The sequence below is a fragment of the Periplaneta americana genome, chromosome 17 (genome assembly GCF_040183065.1).
Source record: "Periplaneta americana isolate PAMFEO1 chromosome 17, P.americana_PAMFEO1_priV1, whole genome shotgun sequence".
Lineage (NCBI taxonomy): Eukaryota > Metazoa > Arthropoda > Insecta > Blattodea > Blattidae > Periplaneta > Periplaneta americana.
In genome coordinates, this window is record NC_091133.1 from 105,364,307 (window position 1) to 105,381,437 (window position 17,131).

The 17,131-nt window shown below is 37.8% G+C and overlaps 2 protein-coding genes across 4 annotated transcripts in view; one reads left to right on the forward strand and one right to left on the reverse strand.

Annotated features, from left to right (window-relative positions):
- Positions 1-260: 260 nt before the first annotated feature.
- On the reverse strand, positions 261-7,524 carry LOC138692835 (protein mono-ADP-ribosyltransferase PARP16-like). The gene is made up of 7 exons (XM_069816099.1): positions 7,208-7,524; positions 6,746-7,047; positions 5,942-6,097; positions 3,630-3,839; positions 2,003-2,168; positions 1,781-1,916; positions 261-709 (listed from the first exon to the last, which is right to left on the reverse strand). Exons 2-7 carry the CDS (start codon positions 7,028-7,030, stop codon positions 553-555), a joined length of 1,110 nt encoding a protein of 369 aa, XP_069672200.1. The 5' UTR covers positions 7,031-7,047; positions 7,208-7,524; the 3' UTR covers positions 261-552.
- A 48-nt stretch (positions 7,525-7,572) lies between these two features.
- Positions 7,573-17,131, forward strand: part of cert (ceramide transfer protein) — a 29,078-nt gene continuing 19,519 nt past the window's right edge. Inside the window, exons 1-6 of one of the 3 annotated variants that reach the window (XM_069816098.1) lie at positions 7,573-8,013; positions 8,099-8,215; positions 8,316-8,427; positions 8,516-8,638; positions 12,517-12,573; positions 13,932-14,236. In XM_069816098.1, coding sequence (XP_069672199.1) covers positions 7,762-8,013; positions 8,099-8,215; positions 8,316-8,427; positions 8,516-8,638; positions 12,517-12,573; positions 13,932-14,236 — 966 coding nt within the window. In that variant the 5' untranslated portion in view covers positions 7,573-7,761. The remainder of the gene's footprint in view (positions 8,014-8,098; positions 8,216-8,315; positions 8,428-8,515; positions 8,639-12,516; positions 12,574-13,931; positions 14,237-17,131) is intronic. The other 2 variants (XM_069816097.1, XM_069816096.1) reach the window with 2 other exon arrangements.

A 17,131-nucleotide genomic window follows, 5' to 3' on the forward strand; every position in this document is an offset into this window, starting at 1 on the left:
CTCTCATTTACACTTGGTTGCATTAATGTTCTGTTAGTTAGTCAAACCTATTTAAAAAGTGGGATATCCCACTGAAACGCTCTGTATATTGACTAGGGTACAAAGATAGATGACATATCAGTATCCAAAATCACTCAGTATCAGGGATGCTAATAATAAATATTTTCATGAAAATCCCTAAACAGATTTTTTTTTTTACAATGTCACAATACTTTCTCTTTGTATTTTGTGTCCTGGTACAATGAAAAAATAAAAATAAGTTATCACATTCACAAAACAAAATGCTTTATTGAATCATTTTAACAAAAATCAATTTTAGTCATTTTGACAATTCACATTAATGTTCATGAATTAAATGTATGACACGAATTTTATTTTATAAAGTTGGTATTATGAGTTTGTTTTATTGACTGCACATGTACAGGTACTGCTATAGTAGTTAGGAATGTGTCAACAGACTTCCACTAGTGTAAATGCTTCCAGAAAGTTTTGATCATTGTGCGTGTCCTCGACTCTTATAAAAATATATGAACTTGGGCAGTGTGGAATGCTTCAGAGGCCGACACGCTTTAGCATAAGGTGATAATATCGTTGCACCATGTCATTGTTGGAAAGTCCCACTGATGCAAGCACCACTATGTACCCCAGGATGAAGGTGAGCAGCTTGTGTCTGCCTAACCAGCCCAGCCACGAACTGGAGGTCTCAGAGCTGTGGAAAAAGCGAAATTAATAACTTGCTGTGAAGTGGTGTAATCTTTTAGTCTTGAGGGAATTTCCAATTGAATGCAGTGTTCTGTAGGTTACAATGTGTAGATAGATAACACACTTCTTGACTGTATTTCTGCAATAGTTAGGGTTAAATTAATTCTGTAATGTAATTCATATAAAATTGTAAGTCCTAATTTTTTAATAATATACGTCACTGTGTACGTTAACAGAAAACCACAATTTCAAGTCACACAGAGTTTGTGTGCACTCGATGTGGGTCTCTGGCGTTTCGTCAGCCCACGCGAGTTGTGTGGATATAAAGGGGAAAGTTGAGACAGTGTCAGGTAGAGTTCCCAGGTAGCTCAGTTTGCAGAGCGCTGGTACATTCAACCAGAGGTCCCGGGATCGATGCCCGGCCCCGGAACAATTTTTCCTTTGAAATTATTCAAATCTGCTTTACAGGAAGCTTTACCTGAAAGATTAGATTTTGCATCCTAATTTTATGTCTGAAGTTTTTGACTAGAAGTATAATAATATATTGGGCATAAATAGGCTCAGAGATATACCGTATATGCTATTAATCACTTCATTTGTCCAGTCAACTGTCCGAAGACAGGTCAACCTCACAAGTGATACCAACAAGCACCACTTATGTGGCAACTAGGCCAGGAGATAATGGGGTAGAGTGGCCAGTTCCTTCCCCCCCTTCATTGCATACATCGTCAACTAGCTACATATTTTACACTAGTCAGACTTCATATGTATACAAACAATTTTTCTTCTTTTGACACATATCGTCAAATGAGATGTACAGCTAGAACCTAAATTAGAGGTACCACTTCACTTATTTAATGTGAAAAAAAGTAGCTGAAGCGAATTTTGAGTAAATATCCATTTTTAATTTTAAAATGTGAAAAAAAGTAGCTGAAGCGAATTTTGAGTAAATATCCATTTTTAATTTTAAAATATAAACACTCTTCAATTATTAATGAAAATTATTACATATGTTTATAATTTTTAATTGAATTGACTCTTAGATCAGGGATGAAGCTAGACCAAGATTCAATCTTACCTAGCTCGTTGAGAATACTTGCTGTAAATCAGCAAATACCGCACTTTGACTAGGTCACTGTTGAGGGCTACGTAGTATTTATTGGGCACCTCCCCTCCTATACTGTCTTTGGCTATAGATCGGGATCTGTCAGATTCTGGAAATCACAAAATGAAATGTAGAATTTCATCTTCAGTAGAATTCATGTTAGTATCTCAATGGAGTGCAAGGGTGTGCCCCTACCTTTATCTTGACACTTGACGTCAGGGTGGTTGACGACCTCACAGAGGGCCACGCAGCTCATCTCACTCCCCACGATACTCCGCCCCCAACTGTACCCCATGGGGCTGTATGGCAGACTCACACTCAGCTCGCTGGACAGATAGATGCCATGGCCAAACAGGGAGTTCTACAAGTAATATCATTGTTTACATGTCATCTGATTGTGTTCTTTTATTAAATGATCCTCTTAAACTACAGACTGTTCAGAACAGTTTAAGTTACACAGAGATAACAGAATGACGGTATAAAGATGATGAAAAAAATCGAAATATTTGGAGTTTACTCACAGCAACTTCAGTCCTTCCTAACTTCAACAAAACCTGTCAGGAGTAGGAAATCACCTTTTTGGTGAGAAACTGTTAGATGATCGGCTACAGTTACACATCACTACATACATACTTCTATACAGGGCGATTCTAAAATCTTTACCTAGTTTTGGAGAAAGCTTTGTTTTCCCCAGTGAACGCTATGTTTTCGTTTTGACTGCTCTCCAGCAGCTAAGTCTACAAGTATGTCATAGCAATTATTACGAATGCAAACTTGGAGAAATACTCTATCCACTGATATAAGCATTTCTGCTATGTCTATCATGGTTAGCCTCTTGTTCTATCGACCTCCAAAACCAGGTAAAGATTTCAGTTGACTGACTAGGTTATTGGCTTTGCATGTTAAGAGAACCAGGTTTAAACTTCAGCAAGTCGAATTGGAATTTGTGGAGGACAATGATGGTTAGGACAGGTTTCCTTGACCTACTCATCCATACTGTAAAATGACAGACACAGTGATATGTTTACAAATCTGAAAATTGATAGTATGTGCATCATTAATTCATACACAAGAGAAATATCAGTCCTCTGTCATCATAAATAAATTTACATAATATGCGAGCATAACTGTACTGTCACTTTCATGTACCAATAGATTTCTGTGGTTCCAAGACAAAAGCTGATACGTCAATTTTTGGCGAAAATGAGATTTTATGATATGTTGTGCATCTTTATTATGGCAAAATATGATATGCATATATCTATTATTTTTCTCTCTAACCCGTTGTTATGAAACATGTCCACACCTGTGGAGAACAGTTAGCACATCTGGCCACGAAACCAGGTGGCCCGGGTTCAATTCCCAGTCGGGGCAAGTTACCTGGTTGAGGTTTTTTTCCGGGGTTTTCCCTCAACCCAATATGAGCAAATGCTGGGTAATTTTCAGTGCTGGACCCCGGATTCATTTCACTGGCATTATCACCTTCATTTCATTCAGATACTAAATAACCTAAGATGTTGATAAATGGTCGTAAAATAACCTACCAAAAAAAAAAGTTATGAAACATGATTCTTCAATTTATCATAGATTAAATCAGATGTCCTGTTACGTCTTCGGGAATTTGAAACCTAGATTGATCCTTCCAACATATCCTGGGGAGTTCTCTGGACCATCTGCCTGTTGACTTGAAATTCTGTGTGGGGCATTCTTTCTATATGTTGCAACCAATATGTTCTGTTTCTGCAAATCTCATTGTAACCTTCAATGTAACTGAAGTGGCATCATTTCTGGTTACATAACACCTAAGAGTGGAGGGACAGACCTTGTTAAGATGTTTCTGGAGCCCATAGTGCAGGATAGAATGGAAGTTGTCGAGCCGGCTGCCATGGAATGCATACAGTGTCTTGTAGCCTTTTGACACCTGCTGCCAACGGACCTCGTTGGTGCCTTGAGGGTCGCTGACCAGCTGGAAGATCAGGTTTGGGGCTGGAGCTGCCGTCTCACAGTGCACATACTCCATTATAGTGTCGAACTGCATGCATGCACAAAGAATAGAGTTCAGACAGTGTTATGTTTGAAGTGGAAGTCATGATTAAATTATGTCAGAGAGATGAAGATGGTAACAGAAATAAAATCTATAAATACTAGAGGTGATATAGACTGGCTTTGAGCATTTCATACCCAAGTCGTCCCTAGTGATGTGGTCACCCTGCTAGCCATTGGACTCAAAGTTCGCTAGTTCAAACCCAGTTGAGGGAGATAAAAATCTTTAACATGGCAGTCGTTAGAAGGAAGGTAAAGCTGGGAGATCTGTTTGTATATTTACAACACTTAAAGCTGTCCTTGAATGAGAGGTAGGGACCCAGGCAAAATTTAGCGATCATTTCTTGCTTACGTCAGAATTCGGAGATAACACAAAGGGCCCGTTTAAGTGCACATAAGTTTCTCTCGAGCACCTTCCATGCTGTGACTCACGTGATACCATGCTGGTCTTACATCCAGGTGGCCCTGGTTCGATTCCTGGCCAGGTCGTAATGTAATTTATGGGCAAAACACGTTGCAGAAGGTTTTTCTCGGTAAACTCCCATTTCTCTCTTTCATTCTACAACATACTCCATCTTCCCTCATTTCATCTATCGTCTGCAATATTTAAAAATAGGCAGAGGTCAAGTCCTGGAGATAGTACGGGTTTTTGATGCTGATATAGAAAGGATCTGTAGCTCCAAGCCTGGGGGCTTATGAGGATGGAACCTGACTGTCAGGACTGAGGCAAGATGGCCCCCCTGTCAGCATTGGATTCACGAATGCCACCTTGGTCACCTATAAGGTGCATAATGGGCCAAATTAAGTCTAAGTACAAGGATCCGTGCAAGGATTTCCTGGAGGAATAGGTAAAAGATTCTAGACTATGTTGTTGACGTAGGTCTTTAAAACATTCCGATAAAAGAATCTAGCAGATATTTAATTAGGCCTAATTGTATATTTTATTATGTAAATGCTGTACAGTGGCGGCCGGGTAGCTCAGTTGGTAGAGCAGCTGGGTATGGACTGGAAGGTCTGGGGTTCGATCCCAGGTGGTGACAGGATTTTTTTCTCGTTGCCAAACTTTCAGAACGGCTCAGAGGTTCACTCAGCCTCCTATAAAATTGAGTATCGGGTCTTTCCCGGGGGTAAAAGGTGGTCAGAGCGTGGTGCCGACCACACCACCTCATTCTAGTGCCGAGGTCATGGAAAGCATGGGGCTCTACCTCCATGCCCCCCCAAGTGCCTTCATGGCACGTTACAGGGATACCTTTACCTTTTACCTTTAAATGCTGTACAGTTGTAAAAAAAATTATGCAACTTTGATACTATTTTTACAGGTAATTATTAGCTATTTTAATATTCTGAGTAGTGTTTTATAAAGTGTAATGTATGTACATTAATCATGAAAAGTTTTGTTCATTTAGTTTCTTCAGTAGGTGAGATATAAAAAAAATGAATTTCACTAAATTTTTGCAGGCCAATGGTGAACCTCCTTCCTTAATGAATTGCATTACTGATAGAGGTTTCCCTCATTGAGCTCATTGTGTTAGTGTCTTGTAAGAGTTCAGTGCCCTGTTATATTTACGGTAGTACAACAATAATGGTTTAGATTTTAAACTACCTCTTTTCAGGGTCAAGACCACTTGATGATGTCTTCAGAAGGTATTAAAAACAGTACTTTGCTATGTCTCACAACAGAATTAGCCACAAGATCCTAAGAATTATTATTATAAATTGCATATTCTTTGTCGTAGTAGGTCTATGTAAGTGCAAACCCAAAGCTTCTGATGTAGAAAAGTAGAAAATTAACTTTTCCCATAGCCCATGCAATAATCCAGTATGCTTTTCACGATTTATCAGATATAAACTATAAGTGGATTTTCAGCCCATTTTAAATACTTTCATATACATTACCCACTTGCATACATTTGATTAATACTACAAGTCATCTCTTATCAGTAGTAGTATTTCCGAAGCCCATTTATATATTGCGTGAAGGTAACAAAGCAGATATCGTGTGCAGGATGCTTTCAATATTTATAGATTCATGTAAGGATCACATCTAGAACTCAATGTTAATTCATATAAAATTAAATATAAAGAACAAACCTCCAACTTTGGCACAGACTTCATTCTAACATCTTTAAGATGAACGAGGACCCAGTATAGAAGGTCAATCACTTGTGGATTTGCCTGGTACACGTCTGGATCATTGAGGTGCTGTGCCAGCAATGACAATGCTGGCGTTTTATCCACAACCTCACGCTGCAATGAAATCAGCATTCAACCAATTAAAGGGTGATATGCTGTAATGTTATCATATAATATACCACTCCGAAGAGCACCTGTGCAAAATGTTGAATGTAGCAAGCTCCAGACAAGATGATTTCAGAAATTCAGAGAGAAGGGATTATAGGACAGGAATAAGTAATTATGTTGTAAGCATTGGCCAGGCCATTATCTTCCCGCAATAGAGGTCCAGGACACATTCTTTAACAATGGTAAAGGGTTCTCATCCCCCATTTTTACCACTGTCAACTGGATTGCGCTGTCTTCACAGTGTGTTCTACAGATAGGTCATATTTTAATTATTGAAATGCTCCCTAGACCAAATGATAGTATTTTATTTGGATAAAATAATTAAACATTTTGAAGGAATTACCATTTGGTCCAGGGAGCATTTTAATAATTAAAAAAATGATCTGTCAGTAGGAGAACACGATGTGAAGACAATGCGATGCACTGGCTCACAAACAAGGACTAGCATGACTGAGGAAAGCTATAAAACAGTTGGTGTATTAGCGGAGTACGAAGGGAACTACCTCTGTTCTAGTTTCGCCAAACATATTTTCATCGTGAATTTTGGATTGTACATTTTTTTCTATGTAAATTAGAAACTAAATTATCACGTACCAAAGAATCAATATCTTTAGCACCATTAATAATGAACTGTGGTGGAAAGGGTTTCAAGCACGAATCGTATCTGTAACTCTGACAAGCAGCAACAAACAAACTCCATTTCACATCTGCTGCTTGTGGATCCTTTTCTAGAACACATTGTAATAATACAGATTTCCTATCTCCAATATTTGCTCTTGCAGACGGAGTACCGGTAGTCACATTAATACCATCTGCTGCTCTGTGGTTGCGGTGAAGTGTTGACGTTTCTGTCAATGTTTTACTTTGATCACCCTGCATTGTCTGTAACCAATGATCTGAAAATAACAGAACATTATGTTGATGACAGTACTATACATTGTGCATATTTATCTTAACATCAGACGAAACGTCTGGAAAATTAAATAGTACTGGTAAAATAATTGTATACTGCAATATTCAAAAACCGATTTTATACTAAGTGCCTGGACCTCTTACCAATCAATGGATTAGAGTGAATCGAATGTCCAAAATATTATTTCATTCGCTATCCTTATACATGCAAAGTTTCTCCAAAAATTATAACCGATCCATTATGCCATTCTGCATCCAACTTCTAATACACTTTTTAATTTCAGACAGTGTTTAAAGAACATAAATGAAACTCGGATTCGTATAGAACTATAGGTTCAATTTTGAGATATAATTATTATTGATAACGTTGATAAGACTTCGAAAAACAATTGAAGTTAACAACAACTACAACAAAAATATTTCTATCTCTCTCGGGAGTTTGACAGTATTCAGAGGGCAGCAGAAGTGAGAGCACTGCTCCTGTCATCTGAAGGATTATTACTGAACTATATACGGTATTTGTTGTGGAAAATATATAACCGGGCGTAACCATATATGAACGTACGAAACCACTCGCAGTGAATAATAGACAATATGGCAACTTGTCACGGGATGTTGTGATTCAGAATGCGATTACTATTACGCACAGTAATATAAAGATAAGCGAAGGATTCATAAGAGTTTTGAACATGTTGTGAATGACAGCAGTCGTTTCAAGAGAAATCATGGATGAACACGGTCTCATCTTTAGTGATGAGGATGATGATTCCGAGAATGGTTACCAAGTTCCAGAAATACAAGGAGTACTCAGTAAATGGACTAATTATATTCACGGCTGGCAAAGTCGCTTCATTGTGCTGAAAGATGGAACTCTTTCATACTATAAATCAGAGCAAGATACAGGCTTCGGTTGTAGGGGAGCCATCAGTTTATTTAAGGCTACTATAAAGGTACTTGTCATGTTTCAGTCGGTTTCATTTATAGCACAAACAAGGTGCAAACATGAGTAAGCATGTACTGTTCTCTCTCTTCCAGCCTCATGAATTTGATGAATGTCGATTTGATGTTTCCGTAAATGATTGTGTATGGTACCTGCGAGCAGAGACTCCCGAAGAAAAGCAACGATGGGTAGAAACCCTGGATGCATATAAGGTGAAGTGGAATTTATTTCTAATAGAAGTGATGTAGCTATATTTCCAAAGAAAACTATGCAAATAGTAACATGCAATCGTTTCTTTCTTTATGTCAACAGACTGAATCTGGCTACGGCAGTGAAAATAACCTTAAACGTCATGGTAGTGCCATCTCCCTCACATCCAACACCTTGTCCACTGCTTCCACATCAAGTTTCAAGAAAGGTAGAGGTGCGTTGAGCACACATAGTTTTTGATCATTTAGAAACATATTTAATAATATAGATACATGTTTGAATGTTCCAAAATCTGCTTCCAGGTCTTAAGGAGAAACTTGCCGAGATGGAAACTTTCCGTGACATATTGTGCCGGCAGATTGAAACCCTACAAGGTTATTTTGATGCATGCGCTGAAGCCTCAACGTCTTTGAAGCATGGCACAGGTAAGACATTCAACACATTTGTATGTTGTTTTCATTAGCCTATTCTCCATAGCTTCAATCAAATTCGATAGTTACAATTTGCTTAAAACAAGTCATTTTGAAGGACGAAACTTTTAAACAACGAGGTTATGTAACTTATTTAAATATAAAACTGAATTGGAAACAAATAACATTAAACAGAAAATGACACATCATTTTAACGTGTATATTATGAAATATGTTCAGTAGCTTCCAAGTTTACCAGTATAGGCTTTCCTCGGTGTATATGTACTCATAATTGCCAGTAGGCTAAGCCTAGTATAGTGAAAACTGTGCCATATGTGTGAAGAAACAGAAGTGTTAAAGAAACTTAATGTATTGTTGGATAATATTCTTAGATTGATAATACAAGAAGGCATGACTGATTACTTAACATATAGGCCTATACTAGTGATAGTAGTGTTGCCACATTTCAAAAGCGAGAAGTAGGGACAGTTCATCGGAGGGACATACCATTAGTAATTAGCTCATTTTCCATAGGCCTATATGTAATATCACTCTTTATAATGAAAAGTGATTCAGAAACAACTACATCATACCAGAGCAGTGAATATTTCAAATACCGCCACTCATGACGTCATCTTATTTACTCGGAAATAAAAACGAAATTACACTCCTGTTCTCTTCTTCTCTCCTGCTTTTCTTCCTCCTCCTATCACCTACCTTATTTTATATCTTACATCACTCACAATGTCACTAATTTCACACATTATTTATATTTAACATACATTAAACCAATTGCAATGCATATTACATTTTTAAATTACTTATCTTACTTAAGTAGGATTCGATCCTCGAATTTTCAACTCGACATACTAGTAGCTTAACCACTATGCTACAAAGTCAAGTTACGAGAACAACCTCTAAATCTCCAACAAAAATACACCTTCCATATCATTAATATAAACCCCACACTAGATGACATCAACAATGATGTTAATTCAGAGTATGGAAAACAGGGTTTAAGCAGCTGTTCCCTTAACATGATAGAGTTAACCAGCATTGAGTGAAATCATCAGTAAACAGTAAACAGTGAGCAGTGAACCGTCAGTACAGTGTACCAACTTCAATTTTACTAACTATATCCATACAAGTTAGGTTAATGTTAATAGTGTTTTATTACTTCAAAATGTCACATGATAATTTAAAAGTACGAATGAAGACGCGAATTGGTATAAAATAATATTAAAATGACATATTTATATATATTTGTATGTTAATGCTTCCTCTACCTGCAAAGATGATATCCATTGCATTTACGATACAGCGGAAGACTTATAGTGGGAGGACAAGCCCTCCACTGCCCCCCAAGATACCGATACTTTCGCCATAACCCTTCTATATTATTCCCGAGCCGTTAAAAACCAACATAATGTATAATAAACATAGATAAGAGTATCAGAGTTAACAGAACTGCCTACGAGATGTAAGTGGCTTGTGAGCAGCGGTGTCTTCTATGCAATTACCATACGCCTGTTCCGGTATTGTGCACTTAAGCCATGATGGATAAATTATACATATGTAATGGATAAATATAATGCATAAAGAAGTATGATTAATTTAAATTGTATTATCTATATTATAAATTATAATGCGTAATGGAAAAAAGACCAACTTCAAAAATATAACTAACCTTTGCCACTACCTCAGCACTAAGACCTGTTACTATTTCAGTATCATCTACTATATATGAATCACATATTTCAATTTAATCTACAATGTAATCTAAAAATTAGTCCACCACTGTGCAGTAACAGCCTTCTTGACTGTGAAACAAGCAGACTCAGGTTCAAATCCTGTTCAGGACAAGTTACCTGGTTGGTGTTTTTCTGAGGTTTTTCCTCAACTACTCGAAGCAGAATTTCTGGGTAACTTTCGACGTTGGACCTCAGACTCATTTCGCCTTCATTACTATCATTTCCATTGATCATCTCAATAGTTTACAGGTCGACCAGAAGGACGTATCAGACGTGGTTCTAGGATCTGCCTATAGGCGGCATCTGTCTGTGGGAGCTGCACATATCCAGCAAAGCCGCAGGGGCTTTAATAAGCGAACTGTGAGTGACCGGAGAAATGTAGCTCCCTTGGATAGATGGCGCCTTGGTGAGTCATGGAATCGATGACAGTGTATTCCTCTGGTTGAGGATGCTGCAGATTCAAGCACATGAATTGCAAACAAATGCCTTTGATCTGAGGAGGCTGCAGAATAACATCACAGGCAGGTGGAGAATCAGGTATCCAGTCAGAACTGGATGCTGTTGCTGAATCGATACAATGACACCATGCAGTGAATCATGTGCTTGAAAGAAGCAATCCTAAGTACTTCAACCATCATTCCAACACAAGGAGGTTGCACAATAAGTCTAAAGCTGCGGTGCTTGCCTGTGGGCCCTCCTCCAAAAGGGAAAAAAAAAAAAAAAAAAAAACTAAAAATTATTAATTTATTTTAATCATCTTGTGCATTATTCTGTATTGTATAGACAAGCCCTCACATTTCTAAATAAATAATTTTGTTGTAGCCTACAGTACCTTAATGTTTTAGTTAGGTACCATACTGCTGTTGCTGTTCCTGCACATTCACTTCATTTTTTTTTTCTCCTTTTCATTGTCACTATCCTCTTCTATCTCTTTTATGGAGGAGGGACTGCAGCCTAAGACTTTCTGTTCTGTGAATGATATTTGTAGCCGAACGGTCACACTCTTGTTCAAGTACAGCACACTGCACTGTGAACTTAACCTGGGATATGGTATGGATGATGATATGTGAATTAATGATGTCGAAATGAGTCCGAGGTTCAACACCGAAAGTTATCCAACTTCAATTGGTTCAGGGAAAATCCCGGAAAATAAAACCTCAACCAGGTAACTTGTCCCAACCAAGATTTGAATCTGGGTCGACTTGTTTCATGGTCAGACGTGCTAAATATTACTCCACAGCATTGCACTATCCTCTTCATCACTATCATTTGTTCTCTATTTAATTTGCTAAACATGGTAGGTTTACAGTAAATCTAAACATTGATTGTTACTTATTATTGACTACACCGAACAACAACGAAACTAACAGTGATGCTCGTTAAATTTTCAATATTTGTAAAAAGCTGCTGCAGTAGGAGTGCAGAGTTGCCAAATTCATTCAATAGACTGTGGTTCCAATTTCTTAAAAAATAACTATTCTATTTCGGAAAAATAATAAACAATCATTAAAAGTTAGAAAAGTAGGGACATTTTACTGTCCTGACAAGTGATGTAGTGATTCAGAACACTTTCTCTGTGTTGGTGGATTTGAAGCTACGACCATGCAATGCGCACAGCATCATTGTCATTTAGTAACTGGCATAAAACTGAAAAATCTGGTCGTTTAAAAGTATTTACTACAGAAAAACTAGTTATTCACAGAGGAAACCTAGGAGTTTTAATTTAAAGCACCATTTATATGTTCATGCAGTTTGCACAAACAGTTTCATGCATCTGTGCACAATTCAGGGGTTTGCACAAGCCTTGTTAGTTTTTTCCTTGATCTGAACACTAACTGGGTTTGTGCAAAGTAGTTCATGCATATTACAACTTTTAGACAGACTGATTACAGAACACTTCATAACTGTTGAAACCAAACTTGCTAAACAGATTGATTATTATAGAGCTATTTAGGAATGTTTTTTCATGCATGGAGAGTATTTATTACCAGATGTTTTTGCAAAGGATTTCCCCTCCCCCTCTCCCAAATTGCTTAAGCAAACCGTTTGTGCAAATTTTTGAGTGTATAAACTGTGTTCACTACGCCAGGCTGGGTGCAGGTTACAGCCAAGATGTTTAAGTAATGTTTGTTATTTCTACAGGTCTGCAGGATGAGCATAGTGGAACAACTTCTAATGCTGGGGAGCTCAAAGATAAAGGTGAGTTTTCAAATAAATGCAAGGCATGTAGCACTTACGGGCGAATCCAGAAATGCATATAGAGTGTTAGTTGGGAGACCGAAGGGAAAAAGACATTTGAGGAGGCCGAGATGTAGATGGGAGGATAATATTAAAATGGATTTGATGGAAGAATATGATGGTATGGACTGGATTAATGTTGCTCAAGATAGGGACCGATGGCTGGCTTATGTGAGGGCGAACAATGAACCTCCGGGTTCTCCAAAAGCCATAAGTAAGTAAGTAAGTACTCTGCAGTTTATAATTGTGCTTTACAATCCCACATACGTACAACTTAATGGGAATACAGTAGAACTTGGTTATAGTGACCTCGTTTTGTGCGACACCTCGCCTATAACGTCAAATATTCTGTGGTCCCAACTAATTCTCCATAAGACATAAGCTTTTCTACCTTGCTTAATACAACAAACGTATATGCATCTGCCTTGCATATAACGTCATTTTCAACCTCAGTTTGGAATACGATTTTCTAAGATCCAAAGTATTTTAAGATATATTTTGTTGAAATCTGGTAACCTGGCATATTCTTTACTGTCTCCTTCTGCCATAGACCCCTGAAATGCAGGCAGATTCCCCACCTCATTGTAACCCACCTGAATTCATACGGTATTAATAGTAGCTGCTTGCGTTTAATTTCGATAAGAAGTTTTCACTAAATGGACGCATTTTAACGCAGTATGGCCACTAAAAGAAGAGTTTTTAACATTCGAAGAAAAAGTTAAAGTGATTCATCAAATTGAGAATGGAATTAAAAAAGCTTACATGTGTTGTGAGTTTGGCCTAGTTAATTTCACAATTCAAACGATTTGGAAGAGCAAGGATAAAATTGTTGCTGCATTTGAACAGAATGGATCGAAGCTAGAGGAGGGAGCAGTGAAATTGTAACTGAAATTATAAACATACTCGTAGGACGTAATTTAGAAAGTGTGTATTCGGCAAGTAGGAGACAACAGAGTAAAATGACTGATTACTTGACTCCTAAGTAAAGAAGTTTAGTGAGTACTGAACAAACTGTTTTAATACAGAATACTCTTTTATAATTTTATTGAATGTCCACTTTATTATGTTCATGGTAGGCTTAAAAGTGAATACATAAACCTAAAATAAGCCTAATTAAGTTTATTTTTCATTTTCCACCTCACTAGACTGATAATACTAATCTCGGTTACTACGACACTCGTTTATAACAACATAATGTTCAAGGTCTCTTGGATGTCGTTATAACCAAGTTCTACTGTATATTCTTTGCAAGTCCTGTTGTTACTCCCATATGTTAAATATCAACAGTTATTCAGTTATGTTACATTGCATGTGTGCAGTTATGCCACCTTGCTGTGAAAATGCAAGCTGTGTGAACTGCATGGTGGGATCAGACACTGCGGCGCAGCATGGTGCCCACGCCATCGATTTCAAAGGAGAGGCTATGACCTTCAAGGCCACAACGGCAGGAGTGCTGGCCACCCTGCAGCACTGCCTGGAACTGTTGGGGCAGCGGGAGGAGACCTGGAGGCGGCGCCTGGAGCGAGAGGCAGAGCGGCGACGCAAGACAGAGGAGCTGTACAGGGCGGCGCGGCAGGAGGCAGCGTCACACAGGCTGGTCGTGCACGGTAGCCCTGACTATGAGGTGAGGCACAGCGTGTTGCAGCCATCTGCAGTGTACATACTGCAGGATTCCTGGGTGAAGTATTGTCTTATGAGTCTGCCGTTGTGTGTAGAGGTAGAAACAGGATCGCGGACAAGAGGGCCCATAAATATCAATAAAATACAAATGTAATACAGTGAAATCTGTTGAAGACGGAAGTGACATGGTCCTAATTTTTTTTCCGTTGTGGACAGGTTTCCGTGTTATTCAGGTGTGACGTTAAAATGAAATATTTTATCATTTGTATAAATGAAAAACAAAATGGCATGCCGCAAATTGTAGGAATTACAAAATATTCCGTTTAACACTACTGACTTAAATCAGCTTCATGTCGCTTATTTAATTGGTGAATAATCTTGATGAAAATCTCATTTTCTGTATAAATTGTATCGTAACTCATTAAACACTATAAAGTTCATTAATTACACTAAATTTAATATCTAACACTATAATATAATACTTTACTGTGTATCACAGCACATTATTTAATTGGGCTAGGAGCCTACAAGTCTTGAATTCTGGATTATCTAATTTCTTTGCCAGTTTAAGGTTTGCTTTGCAGAATAGATCCAGAAATTGGCATGCTCTTTGAAAGGGCAAGAAGAATCCACTCCCACAACAGTTCATTTATTTCTATGTAACCAGTTATTTTCTCTTTCCTTTTATGTCACCATTATTGACCGCACGCCACTCACTCATGATACGGCCTTTATTTTTGAAAGTGTTACATTACACCTGAGTTTTCCATTCATAAATTTCAATACTGTTTTCCATACTCTTCGTTTCTAATTTTCCTCGATAACTTTTACTTTATCAATTAATGATAGTGCAACATTTTTACGCAACTTTTTTATCACGAAATCACTAATACACTTGCATTGTACCCAGCTACTACAGTATACAGGAGCGAAGCAATGAACATCTTTGAAGGGACTCGTCTGCCTAGTCAATAGGGTAATAAATTTATGACCACCAGGCCAACACACCCTCGCACCCTCAAAAATTTTAGAAAGAAAACTTGTTTTTATCTTAATGACCTACGTATTTCGTATATTCCTTGAAAGTACATACTGTTTCAAAATATAGTTTACATTAAAGTAGTGTGTCCAAAATATTATTTCCGTTTTGAACAGTAGCAGACAGTTTCCGTTTCCGCGTTGAACAGTTTCCGTTTTATTCAGGAAAAATTACACATAATACATATGAATTTCGCCGGGACCAATAAATTGTTCCGAAATAGACAGGCTTCCGGATTATTCAGGTTCCGATTTGAACAGTTTTCACTGTATATCAATATATGAATTAAATTATCATAAATCAAACATTTCTCCAACCTTGAAACCTAAGTTGGTATTGGATTGCAACAACAGAAATAAAGCAGTTTTCTGGTTTCGTAGCGACAGTTGCTGTTACTCAGGTGCACTGTCTTTCTTAGCACCAGCAAATTAGGAAACATACTACAAAGATGGATTGGGTTCATGGCGTTGGTGTGTATTATTATTTGTCAGAGTTGTTATACAAACCTTTTTGCTCTGTAGACTTTAACGGTCTTACTAATAAAAACTCTATTTTAATCCAATGCCACCAGGTTGTCTTTTCGACATTTCTGGTCTTCTCTCCTGGCCGTGGCTTAATTGTAACCCACTTCTGAGGTTGGGGCGCCTGGAAGGCAGAGTTACATTACCCCGATGATGTGATAGGATGATTATGATAATGTGGTGCCAGGAGAGGTCTTATATCTAAACTTAACCTAATTCCAGACCATGGACGAACACAGGAATAATCCCCTTTAAGGAAAGATTCCTGTGCTCTAACCGGGAATCGAACCCAGGACCTCATGAACTATAGCCAGAAGCTCTGACCACTAGACCATGAGGCTGGTCATATATACATATATATATAAAAACTCTATATACAGACGTTTAACTCTCTTATACTTATACAATGAGTAGCACGTTTATAAGTCGTGTGTAAATTCCTTACTAATAATCACTACATACGTCATGTATAACAGTATAACGGTTACACAACTACGTCATCGTTTCGTCATTACTTCATTACGAAAGGTAATAGAATATCTGAGATTCTCTATTGCATCCGGTAGAGCGGTCTAGTGTGCCGTGTTAAGAATCGATAGTACAAGTGGCTCTGATCGATTACCACACTATATTTTGGTCAAAGAATATAAGCTACAGCAATAATATTCTACTTATTCTGTGCTCTTTGGTGTGTTCTTCTGTGGTTACAAGGCATCCATCATCATAAAATGATAGTCGATACGAACAGCTGTTAGAGGGGCGGCCATTTTTTCTCTATATACAACGCTTAAACAAGGGGTTTCGTGTATATAACTACTGTAAAGCAATTCCCATTGTATAGTTACAGCCTGTTTATACATCCACCGCTTATGCATGGTTTATTAGTAGCGTTTTCTGTCCCAACACTGCATAAGTCTCGTATAAAAACTATACACGGTTTATTAGTAAGACTGTAATATGGTTTTCATGACTCCCTTGTGGTTATCAGTAGCAGCTGGTGACCGAAATCCTCGGTGAGGCCTGTAGTAAGTAATTTAAGCAGGCTACCTTCCATACAAAATGTTTATTATTGATGATACTTTATTATGATTGACATTATTACTATATTATTATTATTATTATTATTATTATTATTATTATTATTATTAAATAACTACTGAAGCACGTCAGCCGCGTTCTCGCCGTGGTCCGCACTAATAACAGCCAATCGGCTAACTCCTCCCTCTGGCACTATAAATTAAGGAGCTGGGTACCCTCAGATATCATTTAACCCTGAAGATGAGGAAGATGAACATCCTCGAAACGTCGGTGGATCACCAACTTATGACCTGGCTGGAAG

Excerpts from the sequence above, each read along its gene's own strand:
- LOC138692835 (XM_069816099.1), bottom strand. The coding sequence starts at position 7,030 with ATGCAGGGTGATCAAAGTAAAACATTGACAGAAACGTCAACACTTCAC. Across the intron at positions 3,840-5,941 it reads AGTCTGTGCCAAAGTTGGAG|TTCGACACTATAATGGAGTA; the intron begins GTTTGTTCTTTA and ends GCATGCATGCAG. Across the intron at positions 1,917-2,002 it reads CGTCAAGTGTCAAGATAAAG|AATCTGACAGATCCCGATCT; the intron begins GTAGGGGCACAC and ends TGTGATTTCCAG.